The sequence below is a fragment of the Anomaloglossus baeobatrachus genome, chromosome 1 (genome assembly GCF_048569485.1).
Source record: "Anomaloglossus baeobatrachus isolate aAnoBae1 chromosome 1, aAnoBae1.hap1, whole genome shotgun sequence".
Lineage (NCBI taxonomy): Eukaryota > Metazoa > Chordata > Amphibia > Anura > Aromobatidae > Anomaloglossus > Anomaloglossus baeobatrachus.
In genome coordinates, this window is record NC_134353.1 from 593,508,915 (window position 1) to 593,534,290 (window position 25,376).

Genomic DNA, 25,376 nt, shown 5'->3' on the forward strand with positions numbered 1-25,376 from the left:
GGAAATACAGAGACCACTAAGGAACCCATAAAGTGGTGGAACCCGAACTGATGGGGATCTGTAAAATATTATTTTATTTACTTTATATCATTCTGAGAATTTGTTTGTTTGTTTTATTTTATATGAAGTGATCAGACAACTCGATTAAGTTTCCTAGTTTTGCAATTTCTTAGACATCTCACTTACTTATACAGTTATGGTAACCATTACAGATTGTACCAGTGTAGTCATAGAATCATAGAATATTAGAGTTGGAATGGACCTCCTGGGTCACCTAGTCCAACCCCCTGCTCAAAGCAGGATTCAATAAATCATCCCAGACAGATGTCCGTTCAACCGCTTTTTAAAGACTTCCATTGAAGGAGAACTCACAACCTCTCATGGCAGCCTGTTCCACTCATTCATCACCCTCACTGTTAAAAGGTTTTTTCTAATATCCAATCTGTGTCTCCTCCCCATCAGTTTCATCCCATTGCTTCTAGTCTTTCCTTCTGAAAATGAGAATAAAACTGATACCTCTACAGTGTGACAGCCTTTAAGATATTTGTAGACAGCTATTAAGTCTCCTCTCAGTCTTCTCTTTTGTTAGCTAAACAATCCTAACCGTTCCTCATAGGACATGGTGTGCAAACCAGTCACCATTCTGGTCACTCTTCTCTGAACTTGTTCCAGTTTGTTGATGTCTTTTTTAAAATGTGGTGCCCAGAACTGGACACAATATTCCAGATGAGGTCTGACCAAAGAGGAGTAAAGGAGGATAATGACCTCACGTGATCTAGACTGTTTGCTTCTGTTAATAAATCACAGGGCTGTGTTTGCCTTTTTTGCTGCTGCATCACACTGTTGACTCATGTTCAGTCTGTGATCTATTAGTATACCTTAGGGGTACTTTGCACACTACGACATCGCAGGTGCGATGTCGGTGGGGTCAAATCGAAAGTGACGCACATCCGGCATCGCTGTCGACATCGGAGTGTGTAAATCATTTTTAATACGATTAACAAGCGCAAAAGCGTCGAAATCGTATCATCAGTGTAGTGTCGGTCATTTCCATAATTTCGGAAGGACCGATGTTACGATGTTGCTCCTCATTCCTGTGGCAGCACACATCGCTGTGTGTGAAGCCGCAGGAGCGAGGAATATCACCTTACCTGCGTCACGGCTGCAATGAGAAAGGAAGGAGGTGGGCGGGTTGTTTACGTCCCGCTCATCTCCGCCCCTCTGCTTCTATTGGCCGCCTGCCGTGTGACATCGCTGTGATGCCGCACGACCCGCCCCCTTAGGAAGGAGGCGGTTTGCCGGCCAGAGCGACATCGCAGGGCAGGTAAGTGCATGTGAAGCTGCCGTAGCGATAATGTTCGCTACGGCAGCTATCACACGATATCGCAGCTGCGACGGGGACGGGGACTATCGCGCTCGGCATCGCAGCAATCGGCTTGTGTTGTCGTAGTGTGCAAAGTACCCATAAGTCTTTTTCACACATGCTGTTGGATAGCTCTATTCCTCCCATGCTGCATATGCTCTTTTCATTATTCTTGCCAAGATGTATGACTTTGGATTTCTCCCTGTTAAAAACCATTCTATTAGTTGCTGTTCCAGCTTGTTTAGATCTTGTTGAATCCTCTCTCTCTCTCTCTCTTCTCTAGTATTAGCTATTCCTCCTAGCTTTGTGTCATCAGCAAATTTAATCAGTTTACCCTTAATGTAACAGTCAGCTGGATTTTCATAAAGCTTGAATGACACATTAACACATTCTCATGTTATATTGTATAGCAGCACAAATTTAAAGAACATACATGTTTTGTGGGTGGCAATACCTTTGGGCACTAATAGCTTTCAATAATGGACGTCACCTTGAATGTACAACAATGTAGAACACTAAGATATATCAGAAATGGCCGAACTGGATATTTATCATTTTAACTGCTAAGGACAAAATGTAATCCATCATGAATGTAATTGCTTGTGTGGAATAAAATAGAAGGACTGGATCTTAGGATCCTTGATCTACCATATAAAGCCTCGAATATTCAAGTGACAGCAGGCTCCACACTGTTGGTGAAATATTTGGGGTGAGCACTTGTTTAAGTTCATGGAGCAGCATGAAAAGTTATAGGGTCGGTAAACCAATCGGGAAACTTTTGCCAATCGTCTGCTGTTGAAATGCCTGTCTATACAAGATGACCAAAGTAAACACTCCACTGCTGGAAATGATTTTTTACGCTGCGAAAAAGATTATTTCACCTAATGAACAAGCGTTTTACTCATTCATCGGGTGATCAGCAGACTGTTAACAAGCAAGATAATCGTTGAACAAGCGTTTTTAAGGATGCTCGTTCACGATAAACTTGCAGTTTTACTTCTGGTGTCAGTGTATAAGGTGGGGGAGCTGCCAGTTACATCAGGAATAAAGATCACATCTTGTGAGAATTAATAGTACATACACATTCTGATATTTGTCACATCTGTGACTGCTTACCAGCATCTGATTATGAATATTTTTGGTACTAAAGTAGCACCTAGTGCATACAAATATGACTGTCTGTGTGCACCTCCTCAGACCTTCAGATTAAAGGTAATCTGCCTGATTCCAGTGATGTGTCACTTACTAGGATTCTTAGTGCATAGTTTTGATAAAATCACTTTTTATCTGCTGTAGATCTAGCAGTGATCACTTTATAACCCCACACCAGTGATTGGCAGCTTTCTGTGTACACTGTATATCAGCAGAAAGCTGCCGATCAGTGGAGTTTGCGGGGTATAAAGAGCTCGGCATTCAGAGAACTGGCAGATCTGCAGCAGATAGAAAAATTTAATCAAAACTTTAGTACCCAGTAAAGTAAGTGATACATTGCTGGAATCATGGTCTATGCCCCTAGACAATCCTAATCTGAGATGGGATACCGTAAACTTGGTGACAGGTTTCCTTTAACCTCCTTAAGGCCCCTTTACATACTGAGACTTTCTAGCGATCCCACCAGCGATCCCGACTTGGCCGGGATCGCTGGAAAGTCGCTGATGAGCTGTCAAACAGACAGATCTGGCCAACGACGCAGCAGCGATACGGACCTGCAGAACGACCTCGGTGGTCGTTGGGGACGTGTCACATAGCAAGGGAAAGGAAACGCTATAGCACGCCTAAGGGCTGGGTTCTAAAGTCGCTAATGATGTCGTTGTTACGGTGTCAAACACACCGATGCATGCTGCGCAGCGGGAAACAAAGAACCAAAAAATGGTCCTGAAAGATTTGTAGCAATCAGTGACTTCACAGCGGGGACCAGGTTGCTGGGGAGGTCGCTATTACGTCACAAAACCGGTGACGTTACAGCGATATCGCTAGCGATGTTGCAGTGTGTAAAGGGACCTTTAGTCTGCTCCAGCTTTTAGATATTGACTAAAAGCAGAAAATTATGTTCTGATGCTTGTTTGTACATTGTTCTTAATTATCTACAACACAAAATAACCTCCATTTCAGTGTCTTGTCTTTCGGATGTCTAGAAGAGTGCTGTAAATGCATCCCAGACTGTTAGAACAATAGGCGCTGTTCTCTCTGCAGAGTTACACCATCCTTCTTTTTGTCAATACATTTGTTCTAAGTCTCCAGTCTTCTTACATCAAATCCTCTTTCCTTGTTGCTAACTAGAAAGCATTAGAGACAGGGAGTGAAAGGGAATCCTTCTGGGGATATTCTTATGATTAAATTGTTTAACCACAGACTGTCACGGTGCATTTTCATTTAGCTGACTGAAAAATGTTCCTTCTGAGAGACCAGAATTTATAATCCAAGTGAAGTCAGAGTACTAATCCAGTCTTTCCTATACATTTATTTTGCCTATTGCCCTGGTTTTAATTAAGCCTAATCCTTTATCATGTATGTATAAACTTACTAGAAAAAAATGTAAAAAGTATGTAAATCACAAGTATTATTCTATAAGAAAGCAGAGACTTTAGGTTGTTGCATGGTTGTGTCTTCAGGTGACATATGTTGATGCCTATGTTCCTCAACTTTATTTCTAAAATCCAAGCATTTGGAAAATTGTGGTCAGAAAATATTCTAATTTTATCAAGACCACAGTTTAGGGGTTGATAAAAAAAAAATAGGTGGAATAGTAGGCAACTGGCTAGAGCAACATTGAGGGCAATTGCCTTTGGTTATGTTATCATATCTGCAGTAACTTGCCAACTAGATTCTTATGACAATCGAGTCAGCCTGTGACTGCAACTATGTGGAAATGGAAAGAAGCATAGAGTTCTATTGAGAGAAGCAGATGAAAGACTAGTCGGCATGTGATAGTAACTATGCTCTATTGAGAGAAGCAGATGAAAGACTAGTCGGCATGTGATAGTAACTATGCTCTATTGAGAGAAGCAGATGAAAGACTAGTCGGCATGTGATAGTAACTATGCTCTATTGAGAGAAGCAGATGAAAGACTAGTTGGCATGTGACAGCAACTATGCTCTATTGAAAGTAGCAGATGAGAAACTAGTGAGCTTGTGTCTGCAATAATGCTCTATTGAAAGCGAATGAAGTTAGTTGATATGACAACTCAGCATCTGCCCACTTGTGAACTATTCCTAATTATGCCAGCTGTACCATTCCTTTGTTCTGCAAGCCAAGGTACATGAGTCATTGTTTCATGTGAGACTGTCCCGTGACCCCTTTGGTCTGCTGATTTGTGGAATGCCTGCTGATTGTGAATTGCATCAGTCCCTTGCGGTTTCTTAAGCTGGGTTCACACTAAGCGACAGCAACAACGACGTCGCTGTTACGTCACCATTTTCTGTGACGTAACAGCGACCTTGTAAGTCGCTGTTATGATCGCTGCTTAGCTGTCAAACACAGCGACGCAGCAGCGATCATAACGACACTGTGCTACATGTGCAGAGAGCAGGGAGCCGCGCTTAGCGCTGGCCCCTTGCTCTCCTAGGTACAGTACACATCGGGTTAATTAACCCGATGTGTACTGCAGCTACATGTCACAGTGCAGAGAGCAGGGAGCCCCGCACACTGCTTAGCGCTGGCTCCTTGCTCTCCTTGCTACAGTATACATCGGGTTAATTACCCGATGTGTACTGCAGCTATATGTGCACAGAGCAGGAGCCGGCGCTGGCAGCAAGGGCGGAGGCTGGTAACGAAGGTAAATATCGGGTAACCAGGGAAAGGTCTTCCCTTGGTTACCCGATGTTTACGCTGGTTACAGCTTACCGCAGCTGCCAGACGCCGGCTCCTGCTCTCTGCTCGCTTCATTTCGTCGCTCTCTCGCTGTCACACACAGCGATGTGTGTGTCACAGCGGGAGAGTGACGACCAAAAAATGAAGCTGGACATTCAGCAACGACCGGCAACCTCACAGCAGGGGCCAGGTCGTTGCTGGATGTCACACACAGCGACAGCGACGGGACGTCGCTGCAACGTCACAGAAAATGGTGACGTAGCAGCGACGTCGTTGTCGCTGTGTGTGACACCAGCTTAAGACTGCATCATTCAGAGGAGAATTATGCAGTCGGCTTGAGCTAGTGACCAATAAGGGAATAGCCATCTCCCACTAATCCTGTGGTGCACAATGCCCTGAAATGGGATCTGAGAGATATAAAAAAGGGGCGTGCTCCTGTTATCGGTGTGATTCTACGGGACTTCAGCCTAGGGTCCATGGTTCCAGCTGGTGGATTATAGAACTGCTCCACTGCCCAACAGTGAGACTACAAATTCATTTGGAGAACACAGGTCAAAGCAATCTGATCACCTGCTCAGATACCTTGCTGCGCTTGGTCAGCTTCCTAACCTGGCCGCTACCTTCTAGTGGATGGTCACAAGAAGTAGGGTGCTGCTGGCTGGGGTAGTGGCTTTGGATGCCCTGAGGTTCTAATCCCAGATGAGCCAGTAGAAGGATGAAACTCTGTCACTTGCACCATCTTGTGTCCTTGTTGGGAACGTACTATATGCTTTTGCCTGTTGGTGACTTAATATGGTGTTACCAGAGTATGGTATCCTCACCCTGCGTTGTCTGAGTAGTGTTCTGTCGACGGGAAGGAGTACAGGCATTTATTGGGATGAGTACCGGTCTGTGCAGCCTTTCTAAAGACAGGCCAGCGGACAAGAGCACCCACTGACCTTCATGTCTCCACATTCAGCACATGACAGCAAATTGCCTACTTACTTTGACGTGACTGCTTGATCAAAGAGGCAGCGGAAGGGAATTCAGAGAGTGGGCATATTGCACATTGTTAGGATTCAACAATCTGCAGTCACATAAAGTGAATGCTGAAATGTATGTTGAGTCTGGAAATCCCCTTTAAGTAGCACCGGGAGGGTATATAGACTGTACTGCGTTTCTGAGCAAAATGTACGAGTAAAATGTATGATTTTACATGATATGTATGTTTTATATATTATTAGTGGAGTGAGTGACAATTTTTTTTTACATTAATAGATAGAATGAATCAACAATAATACAAGGAAAGCTCAAATTGATCGAGTAGGATACGACATGTTCCACTAGTTTAAAACATTAAAAGGAGTCTTTGGGATTGTTTTATCTTCCTCTCTGCTGTCGGTTTTCACTTTTATGATCTGACAGCTGAAAGTCACATTTTCTTGGAGACAATTGATATATAATGTATAAGAAAATACAGAGCATAATGGTGTAAAGTGTATGGATTTTATCTTTTTGTATGATGGATGTGCAATAAACTACTGAGTCTCTTAAGGTCACATCCAAAGCAGGTAGGGATAATATGTATATATCTATAGAATATAATAATGAGACACTTGCTTGTGTACTGGGAACTCAATGCTAAAAATTAGGCAAGTGTGTCATTCCTTAAACTGCATAAATACAATTACAATTGGCCTTGTAATTCATCAAGACCAGCATTGCTCATGCTGTTGTTGACAAGGGGGCGTGCTTGAGTCAGATGCTCCCGATTCATGTGCTGGTGCATGCTTCTTCATGAATCTGGAGTGGGCAGTGCACACCTCTTCATGAATCTGGATTAGACGGTGCATGCCTCTTCATGAATCTGGATTAGACGGTGCGCGCCTCTTCATGAATCTGGAGTGGGCGATACATGCCTCCTCATGAATCTGGATTAGACCGTGCATGCCTCTTCATGAATCTGGAGTGGGCATTGCACACCTCTTCATGAATCTGGAGTGGGCAGTGCACACCTCTTCATGAATCTGGATTAGACGGTGCATGCTTATTCATGAATCTGGATTAGACGGTGAATGCCCCTTCATGAATCTGGAGTGGGGAATACATGCCTCTTCATGAATCTGGATTAGACAGTGCATGCCTCTTCATGAATTTGGAGTGGGCATTGCACACCTCTTCATGAATCTGGAGTGGGCACTGCACACCTCTTCATGAATCTGGAGTGGGCACTGCACACCTCTTCATGAATCTGGAGTGGGCGGTAAATGCCTCCTCATGAATCTGGATTAGACCTTGCATGCCTCTTCATGAATCTGGATTAGACAGTGCACACCTCTTCATGAATCTGGAGTGGGCAGTGCACACCTCTTCATGAATCTGGAGTGGGCAGTGCACACCTCTTAATGAATCTGGAGTGGGCACTGCACACCTCTTCATGAATCTGGATTAGACGGTGCATGCCTCTTCATGAATCTGGAGTGGGCGATACATGCCTCTTCATGAATCTGCAGTGGGCGGTGCACAACTCTTCATGAATCTGGATTGGACGGTGCATGCCTCTTCATTAATCTGTAGAACAAATTCTGGAGGAGACAAAAGGCGCAAATGATGTCTTATCCCTATAGCATGAGATAAAAAGGGCTTAGCAACACCTCGGGGAGTTGTGAGGGTCAAAACTGCCGTTAGAGTATAACATGAACCACATAGGCTGCCGGACACCCAGCAGATACAGGATAATAGAAGGGAGAAAATGGTTAACCGCGTTGCTATGGAGATAATCTGGAGATGAATTCAAGGGTTAATCTTCGTGATTTGTATTTTTCTACACGTTTTAGAGTCTTGACTGACTCCTTCATCAGGAATCAAAATCAGTATTTTTTGATTCCTGATGAAGGATTCAGTCAAGACTCTGAAATGCATAGAAAAATAAAAATCACGAAGATTAACCCTTGGATTCATCCCCTGATTATCTCCACGGCAGTGCGGTTATCCCTTTTCTCCATTCTGTTATTATCCTGAGACCAGTATCATGTAGAAACAGAGACTCTGATTCCAGTAATATGTCACTTAATGGACTACTTGCTGGAGTTTTGATAAAATTACTGTTTTATTAGCAGGAAATTATCACTAGAGAACTAGTAAACTTGCTGCCTCCATGTTCATGAGCTCTGTATAACCTTGTCCACACAACTCATTAGCAGCTTTCTGCCTATGCACAGTGTACACACAAAGTTGTCTGTGATGTGCGAGGTTATACAGAGCTGAAGTGTTAGGGGTACTAGCGATGCCGAGCGCGATAGTACCCGCCCCCGTCGCACATGCGATATCTTGTGATAGCTGCCATAGCGAACATTATCGCTACAGCAGCTTCACATGCACATACCTGCCCTGCGACGTCGCTCTGGCTGGCAACCCACCTCCTTCCAAAGGTGGCGGGTTGTGCGCCGTCACAGCGACGTCAAATGGCAGGCGGCCAATAGAAGCGGAGGGGCGGAGATGAGCAGGACATAAACATCCCGCCCTCCTCCTTCCTTCCGCATTGGCGGTGGAGGCAGGTAAGGAGATGTTCCTCGCTCCTGCGGCTTCACACACAGCGATGTGTGCTGCCGCAGGAGCGAGGAACTCGTATCTCCTATTGGTGCGACATTATAAAAATGACCGACGCTACACAAATCACCGATTTTCGACGCTTTTGCGTCGTTTATCGGCGCATCTAGGCTTTACACGTTGCGACGTCGTTACCGGCGCCGGATGTGCGTCACTTTCGATTTGACCCCGACGATATCGCAATAGCGATGTCGCAGCTTGCAAAGTACCCCTTAGATCTGCAGCAGATAAGACGTTAATTTTGTCAAAACTAGTAAGTGACACATCTCTGGAATCAGGATCTCTGCCCCTACCTCATGCTGCTCTCTGATTAGGTAGCATAAACCTGGTGACAGATTTTCTATAATTGTATACTGCCACATAAACGAGTTAAGAAATAAGTCATATCGTTGTCAATACTATGATGGAAGAAGACATGCATTTTGTTCACTCCCTAGCAGTACATTGTAGATGTTTATTTTATTTCCACTATACAGTGATGAACGTGAACATAGTGCTAGGTTAATGGAAAGGACAAATGTTGCTTTCGGTAAACATCTTTTTAAGACTATGCAGGTAACTGACCTTAGAAATCAATTGCATATATCTCTTTTTTAACTGTTTAGAACGGCCATGGCTTCTAGAACCGAGGAAAGTTCAAAAGCTTCAAGAGAGAATATATTTTGCACTTCAGCATGTGATTCAGAAGAACCACTTAGATGATGAGACATTGGCAAAGGTATGTGCTAGTCATAAGAAGTGCATTTTCATGTAGAAATACAGCAGTGACATCCTGAACTTAAATAACACATGACAAGTGTCTAGAAAATATTGTTCGAGAGACTGTAGGCTGTGTGATAGCACATAACAGTGTTAAAAGGCATCAGAGCCATACATGTTTAACTAAACATTTTTTTACAGGGGTTAGTGGGGCACTACATTTCACATGATGTGCTTTATACTTTATATACTGTATGTGCATTGACAAGAAGACATACTTTTCTATGATTTAGGGTCTTAATATTCTATTTTCTTGTTATTACTTTTTATGTATTTTTTATTTTACAGAAACAATATCTAATAATTGAATAACTGAATCATCATTACAACAAATTTTTATTGGTACCATGAATCTTTAGACCTAATGCAAAAATAGAAAAAGAAAACTTAGCAAAACATATCTTCAGTGTGAGACGACTCTTTTTCCCTGAACACCCCTAGTGTCTCCATTATTAGATCAGAAAGACATGGTGGACAACAGCATAAGAGGCCTCTTCTTATCTTAGCTCCATTGGTATTTCCAGTATTAGATCAGAAAGACATGGTATCTCCAGTAGAAGATTGGGATAATATAGGGTGGACAGCAGTGTGAGCAGCCTCTTCTTATCTCAGCATCTCTGGAATCTTCACTATTAGATATGAAAGACAGGATGGACAGCAGTATAAGCAGCCTCTTCTTACCTCAGCACCTCTGGAGTCCTCCGTATTAGATATGAAAGACAGGGTGGACAGCAGTGTGAGCAGCCTCTTCTTATCTCAGCATCTCTGGAATCTCCCGTATTAGATATGAAAGACAGGGGGGATTGCAGTGTGAGTGGCCTCTTCAGAAAATTCACTAGGAGCATGTATAACTTTGCTTCCTTTTACATGACAGCTTTACTTAAAGCATTACTTCTGAACACTAAGCACCTATCACTTATCTTTTAACAGATTCATGCTTTGATACTTACAGTACTTTGGCAATTCCAATAAAAATGTGGACATTTACTATTATATTCCACTACAGATTTATATATACTACATATAAAATAATTTTATTTGTCTGCAGGTTCACAATATTTAATATGTGATAATTTGCCATGCACTATTTGTGTCTGCATGTTCTATATATACATATACAGTGTATACAGTGTGGAAAATAAGTATTTGATACACTGCCAATTTTGCAAGTTTTCCCACCTACAAAAAATGGTGAGGTCTGTAATTTTTATTGTAGGTACATGTTACTTGTGAAAGATAGCATCTCCCCCAAAAATTTAAGAAAATCACATTGTATTATTTTTAAATAATTTGCATTTTATTGCATGAAATAAGTCACCTACCTTCCAGCAAGAATTCTGGCTCTCACAGGCCTGTTATTTTTTTCTTTAAGAAGCCCTCCTACTCTGCACTTATTATCTGTATTAATTGCACCTGTTTGAACTTGTTACCTGTATAAAAGACACCTTTCTACACACTCAATCAGTCAATCACACTCCAAACTCTCCACTATGGCCAAGACCAAAGTGCTGTCTAAGGAGACCAGGGACAAAATTATAGACCTGCACAATACTGTGATAGGCTACAGGACAATAAGCAAGCAGCTTGGTGAGAAGGCAACAACTGTTGGGCCAATTATTAGAAAATGGAAGAAACACAAGATGACTGTCAATCTTACTCGGTCTGGGGCTCCATGCAACATCTCGCCTCGTGGGGTAAGAATGATTCTAAGAAGGGTCAGGAATCAGCCCAGAACTACACAGGAGGACAAGGTCAATGACCTGAAGAGAGCTGGGACCACAATCTCAAAGATTACTATTAGTAATACACTACGCCGTATTGGATTAAAATCCTCTAGGGCTCACAAGGTCCCCCTGCTCACACCTGAACATGTCCAGGCCCTTTTCAAGTTCATCAGTGACCATCTGGATAATCCACAGGAGATATGGGAGAATGTTATGTGACCAGATAAGACCAAAATAGAACTTTTTGGTATCAACTCCACTCGCTCTGTTTGGAGGAAGAAGTGCAGTATGAGTACAACCACAACAATATTGTCCCAACCGTGAAGCATGGTGGTAGAAACATAACACTTTGGAGGTGCTTCTCTGCAAAGGGAACAGGACAATTGCACCATATTAAAGGGAGAACAGATGGGGTCATGTATCAAGAGAATTTGGCTAACAACCTCCTTACCTCAGTAAGAGCATCAAAGATGGGTCATGGCTGGGTCTTCCAGCATGACAAGGACCTGAAACACACAGCCAGGTCAACTAAGGAGTGGCTCCGTAAGAAGCATTTCAAGGTCCTAAAATAACCTAGCCAGTCTCCAGACCTGGACCCAATAGAAAATCTTAGCAGGGAGCTGAAACTCAATATTGCCTAGCGACAGCCCCAAAACCTGAAAGATCTGGAGAAAATCTGTATGGAGGAGTAGATCAAAATCATTGCTGCAGTGTGTGCAAACTTGGTCAAGAGCTACAGAAAAAGTCTGACCTCTGTAATTGCAAACACAGGCTTCTACATCAAATGTTAAGTTCTCTTTTTCTATTGTATCAAATACTTATTTCATGCAATAAAATGTAAATTAATTATTTAAAAATCACACAATGTGATTTCCTGGATTTTTTTTTTATTTTGTCTGTCACAGTTGAAATGTACCTATGATAAGAATTAGAGACCTCTCTATTGTTTGTAGGTGGGAAAACTTGCAATCAGCAATGAATCAAATAGTTATATTACCCACTGTATCTATGTGACTATATGGCTACTCACTCTCCCCGTTTTTCTTCATTTTTCATAATTTATCTCACTTTATACTACTTCTCTTCTTTTCTTTCAGCTACTTAATGCTATCATGATTCTGTAACCAATAAGTGCATATATATATATATATATATATATATATATATATATATATATATATATATATATATATATATATATAACTATATAATATATAAATGTGTATATATACAGTATAGTTATATATTATTTTTCTACCACAGAGGTATTCATTTTCAATTGTAGACTTAATTCAATTACAAATTCATATATTTAATATTTACATATACCTAAGCGCACTTAGAGAGCCATTACATATGTAACCCTCCCTAGTGTACCCAAATAGATGTGATGGAGAAAAAGACTGGGGATCTGTTCAATCCTTTGTGTATGCAGGAGAAAAGACACTACCTAAGGCCCCTTCACATGTCCGTATTTCCGGTTCATGTGACGTCCCTTTCTGCACTGAGACACGATCACACGAAGACCGTAAATTCAATGGGTTTGCGCACATGTCTTTGTTTTTACACGGACCTTGTGTCCGTGTGGAGCACACATGTGTCTGTGTGCTCCAGATGGCTACATGTCCGTTTTCTGCCGGCAGCACAGGTGTCACAAGGACCACACACTGATGTGGTGTATGTGACATCAGTGCGACATGTACCAAAGAAAACACGTCACTTAAAAAAAAAATGTATACTTACCTGTCTCCGGCACTGCTGTATCACTTATTTCTGGGCCCGCTCATTATGCTCATGAATAGGCACTGCATTGACCGCATACCTAAAGGCAAGTGTGACAGCAGCGCCCGGGATAAGTAAGTATACAAGTTCATGCTATCCGTGTACTATCCTGATGTCATATGAACAGCACATGGAACACACACACTGACACATATATGCATTACACTGCAAAACATCGCTTTTTTACATGGACGTGTAAAGGGGGCCTAAGGGATTTGGCAGAAGACCTTCTACTCCTTAAGAATAAGATAAAGAACTTTGTTCCAACACATAAGGAGTATGAACTTCTTTTTATTGGAGAAATATAGTAAAAAACACACACGGATGGTAGGTAAAAAAACAGCAAACTGGCCCCAGAAACACCGGTTGGTTATGATTAAGAGGCGTCAGCCTCGAAACACATAAACCGGTGTTTGTTGTTTTTTCACCTACCATCCGTGTGTGTTTTTTACTATATGTTTCCAATAAAAAGAAGTTCATACTCCTTATGTGCTGGAACAAAGTTCTTTATCTTGGATTGCCTTGGACAGATGCCGTGCACTTGGAGGAACAGGTGAGCTGGATACCATTGAATTTTCTTGCATTACTCCTTAAGAATGTGCACTTCAGGTCAGCTTTACCTAAAAAGTTTTGCAGCCGATCCAAAACATGCAAAAGTCCTCTTGTGTTGATATAGAAAATTGTAATAGAGACCGTAGACCGTCAGGTGGGCAATGAGACAGTTTCACGCATCACGATACAGTGTGGATTGATTGCTATATTAACTACCTTTTTCATTTCTTCACAGTTAATAGCCAAGATACCAAACATAACTGCACTTTGCAACTTACATGGAGAGAAGCTGCAGGTATTTAAGCAATCTCACCCAGAGATAGTGAATACTCTATTCCCTCCATTGTACAAGGAGCTATTTAATCCTGACTCAAGCACTGGCTGCAAGTGAAGACAGTGGGATTTTTCACTTAGCTATGGAATGCATCACTACTAAGACAAAAGAAATGTGCTCAAAAGGACTGATGAAAACCACAAAAGAAACGAAAAACAAACATCACTACAGCAGCACTAGGAATGTCCTGCACTTATTAGAATTATTTTTCACCGCTACAGTTTGAAGAATGTAAATATGCACCTCTGCGTGGGGCTCTCTTTCTCTTCTTCTAATTAACTGTTTGGTTTTCCTTTGGAACTGACCGTTTTAACACTTTTGTTGCCAGAGGCCGCTGCAGAAAATAAAAGGTATTGCAAAGTCCTCTGGTAGCCGAAGCATTTATCTTAATATATATAGAACACTGGGTGTATTTACTTTTTTTTATATATATAATTTGAGAGACGACAATTTATAGAATTTTATTGTAGATATCATTATGAGCATATACTTCTACAGTATTACTCTTCTTTCTGGATTACTGTTTCATCTCTAATTTAAGTGAATTTGACTTTTTTCTATGTTTTAGATGCATGTGTAGATGGTAATGGTGTATATGTATATATATATATATATATATATATATATATATATATATATATATATATACTCACCGATAACTGCACCTTTGCTGTGGTGTATTCCTGTACTTACACTCCCACTCTGCAAGTTTTCTTTATGTCTTTCTTTGATGATGTTGTGTTTTCCCCCTTGAATTTATGTATTTAATTTATGTTTGGGCAATCAAGTTTCAATCAAAGAAGCCATTGTTTGAACAAAAATTGCCAATGTATTGTATACCTACCAAATGGTAAAAATGTCACATTGGGTTATGTACAGTAAAAAGCATGCCAGGTGTGTAATGGTTGAAAATGACGCAACTCTCCCATCCAGAAACCAGTATCCTTCTCCAACTGATGAAGTACAAAGGCGGTACAGGCTCTTGTAAATGATAAAAGAACAAGATATAGTTTTAAGGATAATATACTGTATATTTCTACTGACTTCTTCATAGTATGTACCTTTGTACTTCAGATATACAGCTGTTTTTAAACACATAAAAACACAATAAATACATTAATAGCTCAAACCCTTAAAACTGGAGATGTTTGTGCCAGATTTAATATAGGTAAGCTCGGACCATACAGGTGTTGGAAACAAGTTATCAATTTGTGAAAAACCAGCAAAATTGCATTGGTGTTTTCACTACTTAAAGGGGTATTCCCATCTCCAATAACCTATCCCAATATGTGGTGGCTTTAATAATAATAACAATAATAATAATAATATAAAATTAGCACATACCACCACTTAGAAATATAGTATAGTTCTCCTGATATTAGTTACATAGTTACTTAGGTTGAAAAAAGACCTAGGTCCATCTAGTAGTTCAACCTTCCTCCACCAATTCTACATTTTGTCCCTAAGTCATTTATAACCAACAATGTTGTGTGTACTGAGGAAATCATCCAGCCCTTTTTTAAAAGCTGTTATAGTATCTGCCATTACTACCTCTTGTGGTAGGGCATTCCACAGTCTGACTGCTCTAACTGTAAAGAACCAGATATAGCCATGTCTCTTACCTCATGTGTTGGGCATTGCAGCTTAGGCATCCATGGTTACGACCACACATACAGTGATAGTTAATGCCCTGCACATGAGGTGACTGACAGCTAATCAGGAAAACTATACTACATTTCTAATTGGAGGTATTTTCAAATATTATTGTTATTATTACACTTACTACATATTGGGATAGGATCTTGGAGATGAGAATATCTCTTTAAGTATTTGTGATGGCAACATCTTATGAGTAAGTGACATGACCGACCCTTGATCCATATCTTCATTTCAAAAGGAACATGGCAGGAGCTTTAGAGTCACCAAATAAGTGACATTAACGGGCAAGTCTACATATACCTTGATAGTACATATAAATATCCCATTAATGAGAAAAGCAACATTGAATTTATAAATAAAAGTCCATGAGGTTGGGATGATTCCTGGGTAATGCACCGATTCTCTTCCGTACTCCTCACCTAGTCTTACCCCCATGAGCTCGGCTGACATCTTTTTAGTCTGTCATGCCTCTGTTTTATGAAGCGCTCAATAGACATCAACAAACCCATGCTGGTGATCCTAGACAGGGAATAATGCAGAGAATTAATGCTCAATTTTGCAATTGCATCATTCTTTGAAATTTATATCCACATTTATGGAGAACAAAAGCCTAATTTTCATAGCATTGGAGTATTAATTTCTTGCTAGTAATGTCTAAACTTGTATTTTACTACACCATCCAGCAGGGTAGTTATTTTGGTGGCCCTTAAACAAGTGACATGTCCCCTTACACTTCATTTCTTCCTGCTGTCTTTGAATTATGTAACATAAAATAAGCAGTATGACACAAGTGTCAGCTACACAGTCCTGTATCTTGTCTAATAATCTGTAGCAACCTATAGCAATAAATATACAAGTTACCTGTGCAGCTTTACTAAGGTCATCTAACAATACCTAATACTCAGTCATTTTGTACCCTACATACCACCTAATACTCAGTCATCTTGTACCCTACATACCACCTAATACTCAGTCATCTTGTACCCTACATACCACCTAATACTCAATCATTTTGTACCCTACATACCACCTAATACTCAGTCATCTTGTACCCTACATACCAGCTACTACTCAGTCATCTTGTACCCTACATACCACCTAATACTCAGTCATTTTGTACCCTACATACCACCTAATACTCAATCATTTTGTACCCTACATACCACCTAATACTCAGTCATCTTGTACCCTACATACCACCTAATACGCAGTCATCTTGTACCCTACATACCACCTAATACTCAGTCATCTTGTACCCTACATACCACCTAATACGCAGTCATCTTGTACCCTACATACCACCTAATACGCAGTCATCTTGTACCCTACATACTACCTAACATTCAGTCATCTTGTATCATACATACCACCTAATACTCAGTCAGCTTGTAACCTACATACCACTACCATCCTAGTGACATTTCATGAAAATAAAAAGAAAATATATAAAAGCTAAGGAAAATTATATAGAGCATTTCTAAATACTATGATACCCTGTATAACCACACAAATAGGAAGATCACCTGTTCTACACTTTTTTTTCCAGACTTTCTCGTGAGCAATCCACAATATGGTAACTTAATGTAACAAATCAACAGATAGAAAAATCTTTTAAATGAGGATTTCACATTTTGTCTTTTGTGGCCTCACCAGCCAGAACATGGTGAAACCTAAACATTAGAAATGGTTAAAGTCTTCATTATTAAACATATACCTTAGATTTTTTTATAATTTGACTACTGAATCCAATTTGCCATTAGATAAGTACAAAAACAGCCAATGATGAAGCTAAAACTGCCTTCCCAATCTCCACACAACAATATTTGGTTATATTTCACAGATGGCAAAGTACAACTTTATCCCTAGAACGCATACCTGGGGCCTCGCAGGCCTGCTAGGTTACTAGTTTTCTATTGTAGATTTCTATGGTTGCGCATTCTAGGGTTAACTATAGGACAGAGCTTAACATATCCCAGAGGACAGGTAGGTAAATGACGTGAAATTTCTAATTGCCAAATTGACCCAGGATTGACCCTCTAAAGCAATGTTTCTCAACTCCACTCCTACAGACCCACCAACAGATCATGTTTTCAGGTTTTCCTCAATCAGGTTTACAGGATTTCTTTAATGTTGCACAGGTGATGGAATTATTCCCCGTATAATATTGAGGAAGACCTGAAGACATAATCTGTTGGTGGGTCTTGAGGACTGATGTTGAGAAACACATCTCTAACGTCTGTATTATTTGCCAATGTATACTGTTCTACATCCAAACTTACCAATAAGATAATTTAAAAATGGCATTGAAATATATTATTAAATTATGTGTGAAGTGAAAAATTATAAAAATTACATTTCCGTTACTTTAATCAAAATTGGGAATATATCAGCCAACTCTATACAAAGACATCTACTATATGAATACACTTCATTACCCTGGGTGAGCTAACAAGCCACTTCTTGACCTGTCTTTAATCTGACAAAAGTTTTTCATCTAATGTCTAATGGCTATCTAGTTTGATAATTCCATGGAAATAAATGACATAGCCAGGCATTCTATAGACAGATGTCTACCATGTCTTCATGTACAACAAGGGCCTAATCCTATTTAGAGTAAATGTCACTTCTGTGAGCCTTTTGTTTCAAGAATGACTTCCGAGGGTCATATTGTCTGTCAATGGTAGATTACTTTGCAGATTGCTAGAACACCAGGGCAATAGAACAGCGCTCAATTAAACACTTCACAGTCATCTATACTTTAAGATAGACTTTAAGATTTTTTTTGAGGCTTTAATGATGTAGTATGTCATAATTAGCCTTTTGAGAAACTACCACAATCTTGGTCTCCGCAATATAATGAATAAAAACAAATTGTGTTTCATATTCAAAATTCTCACAGTAAAAACAGCATAAGAAACATATATAATCAAATTTACTAAACATGTGATGTATTAAATTTAAATAAAGGACGATATCCAAAAAAATGGGTTTTTTTCCATATGTTTTTACATTAATTAGTTGATCCTATTTTAAGAAGCATAGCTACAAAGATAGCTAAAGAAAAGCACTTTTTTTGACAAAAGCACAAATGATACTTGATAAAATGACAAGTAAACATTTTAAAATCTTTATGGCACATTAAATAAGATTATGGCTAAAGGGTTGCATGTTATGAAAGATGAAGGAATTGTCATTTACCTTCCTTAATCTTGGTAACATTTATTCTTCATGATGACAATCACTGCATAATGCAGAAGTTGCACTGCTGACCACTCAGGGATGTTTATTGTAAAACAATGTGAAGAAAATTTAAGGACATATGCAACTTTCCTTTAAATGACCATGGCTTATTAAACAAAAACTGGAAAAAAAATCAGGAATAGATATTAACTAATAAATAACATCATGGTCAAAGGATTTCAAAAGCCAAGTCCTTAATATTTTTAAAAACTCTGATGGGAGACCTTCTTAGCATTTCTTAAAGCAATATTGAATTTTCCTTGCACTACGTGGCACCCTAAAAATGCTTACCATTTTTGAAAGTTTCTTAAAAATATATATATTGAATTATATTATATGACAAACAGTCGCCTTTGTTTATCCATTCAAAATGCTGGATTAAACCACACGTGGTCATACATGTCCAGCATGAGAGGACCATGTTGCCACCTCCATGGAACCAAAGTAAGAAATGTGCCATCAGTGTGGCTATGAGGACCTTCTCTATAAATATGCCCCAAGGGTTGCTCAAACATTTGTATTTTAAGTTAAGTTACATATAATTAGTCATAAATGTATCCAACTTGATAGGACATATATGGTGCTAAAACCTTTAGCACTGAACATACTTTATGTATACGCCCTTGGTCTTTCATTGGTGGCCTGCATGCATGGTATACGTACTTAGAGCCATATGATCATATTACTATCTAGGTATGTGTTCAGCAATTCCTTTCTTCTGCTCAGTCATAAAAAATTTACGGATCTGATAAAAGAGGGATAGTGCCCGATGAACCCCATGAACTTTCAATGGATCAATGGAGCTTGTTATGATGTCTAACATTCTACCCCCCCAAAAATTGAGAAGAATCTTGTGATTTATTCCTGTAATTTTACTGGACTCTGCAAAAAGGCTAGGTGTCTCTACTGTAGATGTGAATACAGCCAAGTTATAAGATTAAGAGAACGTCATAAATAGTCTAGGAAGAACATCAAACCAATATTCTTCACAAGATAAATATAAATGTGCATGTATATATTTATATATACATATAAATATATATATACCAGAGGGTATATATATATAAAAAAAAAAAAATATATATATATATATATATACACACACACACACACACTCTAGTATAACATTAGTATGTGTTTCCTGCTGCAAAGTAAATTCTAAACCAGCTGACATTTTGTCTTTGATACATGCCCTTTTAGCTAAATCCAAAAAATAATCCATACTTACTAGAACCATTAAATGCATTCATCACACAATAGTAGATAAGAAATGATTAAAACTCTAACTAATTAGCAAAATAATACAGTTTCTATGCCAAATCATCTACTTATGCATACCAAGCTGTGATTAGCTAAATAAATCTGAAGTACATTGACATACTACTCAAATTAACTGTGAAATAATTTAACCTTGTACGCCACAGCAATTGATCTTTATTTTTTCCAAACCTGAGAAATCATATATCCATCCAAATTATTAATTCAATTTAGTTACTTGGGCCTCACCAGCCATAACAATAAAAAAGAACATGGATTTATATAGAAGTCACTTCTAAGGAGCCTTATTTGTAGAATGATGGCACATGGGCACTTTATATAGCAGTGAACATTAGAAACAAGGGTGGTCATACCACGGGTGCAACCGTTTCCGCCACACGGGACCAAGATATTAGTAGGTCCACTTGTGTCCCAGACATAGTAATGAAGTATTGGCTCATACACTATTCTTGTTCCTTATTCTGATCATAAATCAATCTTAGCACTTCTCCAACTGACATTGCACCAATAATGATTGGTTGATGGAATAGTTCACCGGTATGAAAGTGTTCTTGTGCCATGACCTATAAAGCTGATTTTGCATCACTACACAGAAGATGATCAATATTTTCATTTTTATTTAGGGTTACCCTATTACTAAGGCTCCTAAAATCCCATTGCCCCATTATGACTACATACACATCACACTCGATGCATGCACTTGGGGAATGTACCAGGCACACACAAACTGATGGAGAGAGCTTGGTGTCATATATACATAGTTTGCACTGTTTGAATTCAATGGCTCGTAATTGTGCTTTAAGATGGTTAAAACACAGCAGCAATAATTGTAAATGCACAGTACCAACTTGTTAAAATTGTGGATATGTATGCTGTCTTTTGTAATTTTGTGTAAAGAATATCTGCCGCTTTTTATTTTTGAATTAAATGAATGATTAACAAAATAGCTCCTTTGTTTCAGAAAACCCACATTAAGGTCAGACTCATAAGCATATTTTGGGCCTCAGTAGAATTAATTTCCTCTCTTCTCCACTTTACTATCTGTTTATATTCTCCTGTCTGAAGTAGCAACCTTCAACAGGATTATAAAGCAGGCAAGGACAGATGGGAGACTACAGAGAGCAGACTATACCTTAAAGGCTGGTCTGCCGTAAAACCCAGCTCATAAAAATCACTTGTATCTGTCTTGATTAGACTTTGAGCTTAGCAAATCAGAAGCAAGGGGATTATATTGTCAGCCTCTTTGGGGAATAAAATGCAATTCAATGTATTCTTGTTCTAAACCAATCAATATTTGAAATAATTTTTATTTTTCGGAGAATATAATAACTAGTAGTTTAATATTAAGCGCCGTAATAGACCAGTGCATTGTTTTTGTGTGCTATAAAAGTCTCAACATTGACTGTGTAGGGAAATTTACCTTCATATGACCTTAGTTTTGTCATGACTTTTAGATATCCTCCTGCAACATTTCTGATTAAGTCCTATACTTTTGTATGTCATTGTTTAGGGGCAGAAACTGGAAACAACTAGGATGATTTCCGGAGCAAGCTCCATCCATAGGGCAGCCATTTTTTTCTCTGAACTTGACACCTTTGTATAAAGTGATCAACCAAAGTAAACGTAGAAATGTATGGCTAGAATACTTTAAAAAGGATAAACTCATGTATGTAACTCAATTTTACAGGGAGTAGTTTACCATCCATGAGGCAAGATAAGACGCTTCCCTTCCATTACTGTAGGGGGCAGTGTGGGGAGCAGTGAGGAGTCACCTTTTGTTTTAAGAGGACTTATACAAGACAAAGTTATCTATGATTAAATTGTATATAGTAATGGGATTTAAATCATACAAAAGACGCATGTGTAGTCTTCTTACCTCTTAGTTCCCATTTCCCACTTACAAAAGATGGGTCCTAAGCATTGATTTTTGGTAGCACAGAGGCAGGCAAATGTTTGTCTGTATGGTTGGCCTTTACGTAATATGTGTTCCATCAAGCAACATCATGGGAAAAATGTGTATACATTAATATAATATTTCTCAGGGGGTAAGAACACTAGATCTGCCCTTTTTATTTTACTATTATTTCTTGGACCTCTTACTAGGGTTGTTTGATGCTAAAAATCATGTTCTATGGTATAAAATAAAGCACCCTACTAGTATTCTCTAATTTGAAAATTTCCCAGATCGGCAAATTTCATTAGCTGTCAATTGTACCTGGACTTTATAAATTTCTCCCGCAAGCTGTGAAGAATTGTCAAAGCTAGGGATGAGCAAGAACTACCATGTTCGGGTGGTCGGTACTCATAACAAGCAGTTGGATGAGCATGACTCGAGTACACAAGTAAAATGGACGTTAATGGGGAGCTCAAGCATTTTTCTGGAAAACTTCCAGGAAAAATGCTCAAGTTCCCTTTTGACTTCCATTATACTCGGGTACTCGAGTCGTGCCCATCCGAGCATTAACTGCTCGTGATGAGTACTGAGCACCAGAACATTGTAGTGTTCATTCATCACTAGTTATAGCCTTATGTGGGTGGCACTTACAGTATATAAATGGGCTGACTGTCCTTCTTAGGTCATGAGCCAAGCCATTCTTCTTGTCTACCTTCAAATCAGCAGTGATAATGAAGGAGACTGGCTTAGCCAGTGAACCGAACCAGACAGCCAGTCCCTTAATATATTTCACTGACCCACAGGATAGGGAAGGGAGATTCTGCCACAAAAAATTGTATTATAACATCCCAGCTTACATAAAAACCCACACATTTTTGGGACTACATAACCAGTCTGAATTCAGGAGATCCATAACCTTTTACAATTAGAGCATAGAAGCAACTTGTTATTTTTTCCCCCACAGAACATATTTTGGCATCAGGCAACCCTTTTAAAATAAAATTGCCCTATAGTCATTTATATATAGATTTTCACTCATATGGTACCGAGATCGCTGCCAGTGACACATATGCAATAAAACAATGTTCACCTCCCGACTGTAGAATTGTTGTTCCGAGCTGTTTCCATTCATTTATTCCTAAACATGTCCACTATTTGAGGCTGGGTTCACATATATTGGCGGTATCATAGTTTGCACTTTATTTAGACAAAGACAGAAAATTACATTACTGAAAGTGTAAAGAAAAGTTTAATTCTGGCCCAGTTTCTTATAAAAGGACAGTTTATCACAAGGATACCCCAGCACTTCATGATGGGGGCCAACCTACGAATTGTACTGGTCCCATTTGTGGCACCTCTGGAGGCCAACTGGTCACAAAGTGATAGTATATTCTACTTGTAACACTCCATAAGTGCAAGCCATGATCCTCAAATAATACTAAATAGTAACCTGAAGTTTTATTTCTTATGTATCGTTCTAATAATACAGCTTCTGTATTTAATGAAAGCACAAATTTTATAGACTTTTACACACTGGAACTTGTCCAACTTGTAAGTTAAATTCCTTAAAATGCAAACATGTTGATGATGTACAGCCTAATAGCAAATGTTTTGTGAGTAAATATTTTTGTATTGTAGCATAAAGGACATTTAATCAAGGTTATCCAAACGTATTTATGTTTATTGTCCGCCAGGACCAGATTCTGGGAAACAGTAGCCCAGATCTACACCATAATAAAGTGTCAGCACATTTGCAACCTATGAGATGCTTTCTATTTTACTATGGAACTTAATATGTATAAAGTAACATTTTGAATTTCAGAAAACCTAGTCTTGCTTTAACTCTCTTAAACTAATATATTTTCAATGATTTCCTGTAATTAAATCCTCTGCCCTTTGTCCAATGATGTCTTGTCTTACTGTTCAATATTTGCCATCAGGACTGGAGAACTCTGGGCTTTTGTAATATTGTACTCATCTCCCGTGTGATCACCATTACTGAACAGGTCCATAGGATCTTTGCCTCTAGCACCAAAGAGATTAAACTACAGCAATAACATTTGGAATCATCATGGGCATGACCTGTTCATTGCAAAGAGAGACACAGTTTAATCCAGCTCATAGAATTTAGTCCTGCTCATATAATTTAGTCCTGCTCATATAATTTAGTCCTGCTCAAATAATTTAGTCCTTCTCATATAATATGGTCCTGCTCATACAATTTAGTCCTGCTCAAATAATTTAGTCCTGCTCATATAATATAGTCTTGCTTATATAATTTAGTCCTGCTCATATAATTTAATCCTGCTCAAATAATTTGGTCCTGCTCATATTAGTCCTGCTCATACAATTTAGTCCTGCTCATATAATTTAATCCTGCTCAAATAATTTGGTCCTACTCACATAATTTAGTCCTGCTCATACAATTTAGTCCTGCTCATATAATTTAGTCCTGCTCAAATAATTTGGTCCAGCTCACATAATTTAGTCCTGCTCATACAATTTAGTTCTGCTCATATAATTTAGTCCTGCTCATACAATTTAGTCCTGCTCATATAATTTAGTCCTGCTCAAATAATTTGGTCTTGCTCACATGATTTATTCCTGCTCATACAATTTAGTTCTGCTCATATAATTTAGCCCTGTTCATACAGTTTAGTCCTGCTCATATAATTTAGTCCTGCTCATATAATTTAGTCCTGCTCATATAATTTAGTCCTGCTCATATAATTTAGCCCTGCTCATACAATTTAGTCCTGCCCATATAATTTAGTCCTGCTTATATAATTTAGTTCAGCTTATATAATTTAGTGCTGCTCACATAATTTAGTCCTGCTCATAAAATATAGTCCTGCTCAAATAATTTAGTCCTGCTTATACAATTTAGTCTTGCTCATATTATTTGGTCCAGCTCATATAATTTAGTCCTGCTCATATAATTTAGTCCTGCTTATATAATTTAGTCCTTCTTACATAATTTTGTAATGTAGTTTAGCTGAATGTACATGGATTATTCTACAATGACTACATAATATTTAATATGTGCAGCAGGTTTAAGCAGGATGGATAAAAACTGCAACATTTTACACCCCAAATTCATTCTAGGTTTATGATTCTGATCAGGTTTGATCAAATTTATGTTGTTAAATGGAATACGACATGGGAACAAAAGAGTGATTATAAAGGGTACCTCATGTTGGAGGACCCAGCCCAGTTATCAGTTACATAGCCAGCCTGAATTGCACCATGTAACGTGTCATTTTTCCTGTGGTGGTCCAGCCGTGAAGTAGAACACTTGCTGCCAGGTTTCCCTGTAGATTAGCGTTGATCGCGTGGATCTCCTGCAGGATACTTATTTTTAGAGGACTCATGTAGCAAAAAGAGATTTTCAA

General features: G+C 39.0%; 1 protein-coding gene across 1 annotated transcript in view; it reads left to right on the forward strand.

The window, feature by feature from the left end:
* RORB (RAR related orphan receptor B) overlaps nucleotides 1-23,883 on the forward strand; it is a 295,916-nt gene extending 272,033 nt beyond the window's left edge. The window contains exons 9-10 of the mRNA XM_075318051.1: nucleotides 9,368-9,480; nucleotides 13,815-23,883. Coding sequence (XP_075174166.1) covers nucleotides 9,368-9,480; nucleotides 13,815-13,970 — 269 coding nt within the window. The 3' untranslated portion in view covers nucleotides 13,971-23,883. The remainder of the gene's footprint in view (nucleotides 1-9,367; nucleotides 9,481-13,814) is intronic.
* The last annotated feature ends 1,493 nt before the right edge of the window (nucleotides 23,884-25,376 follow it).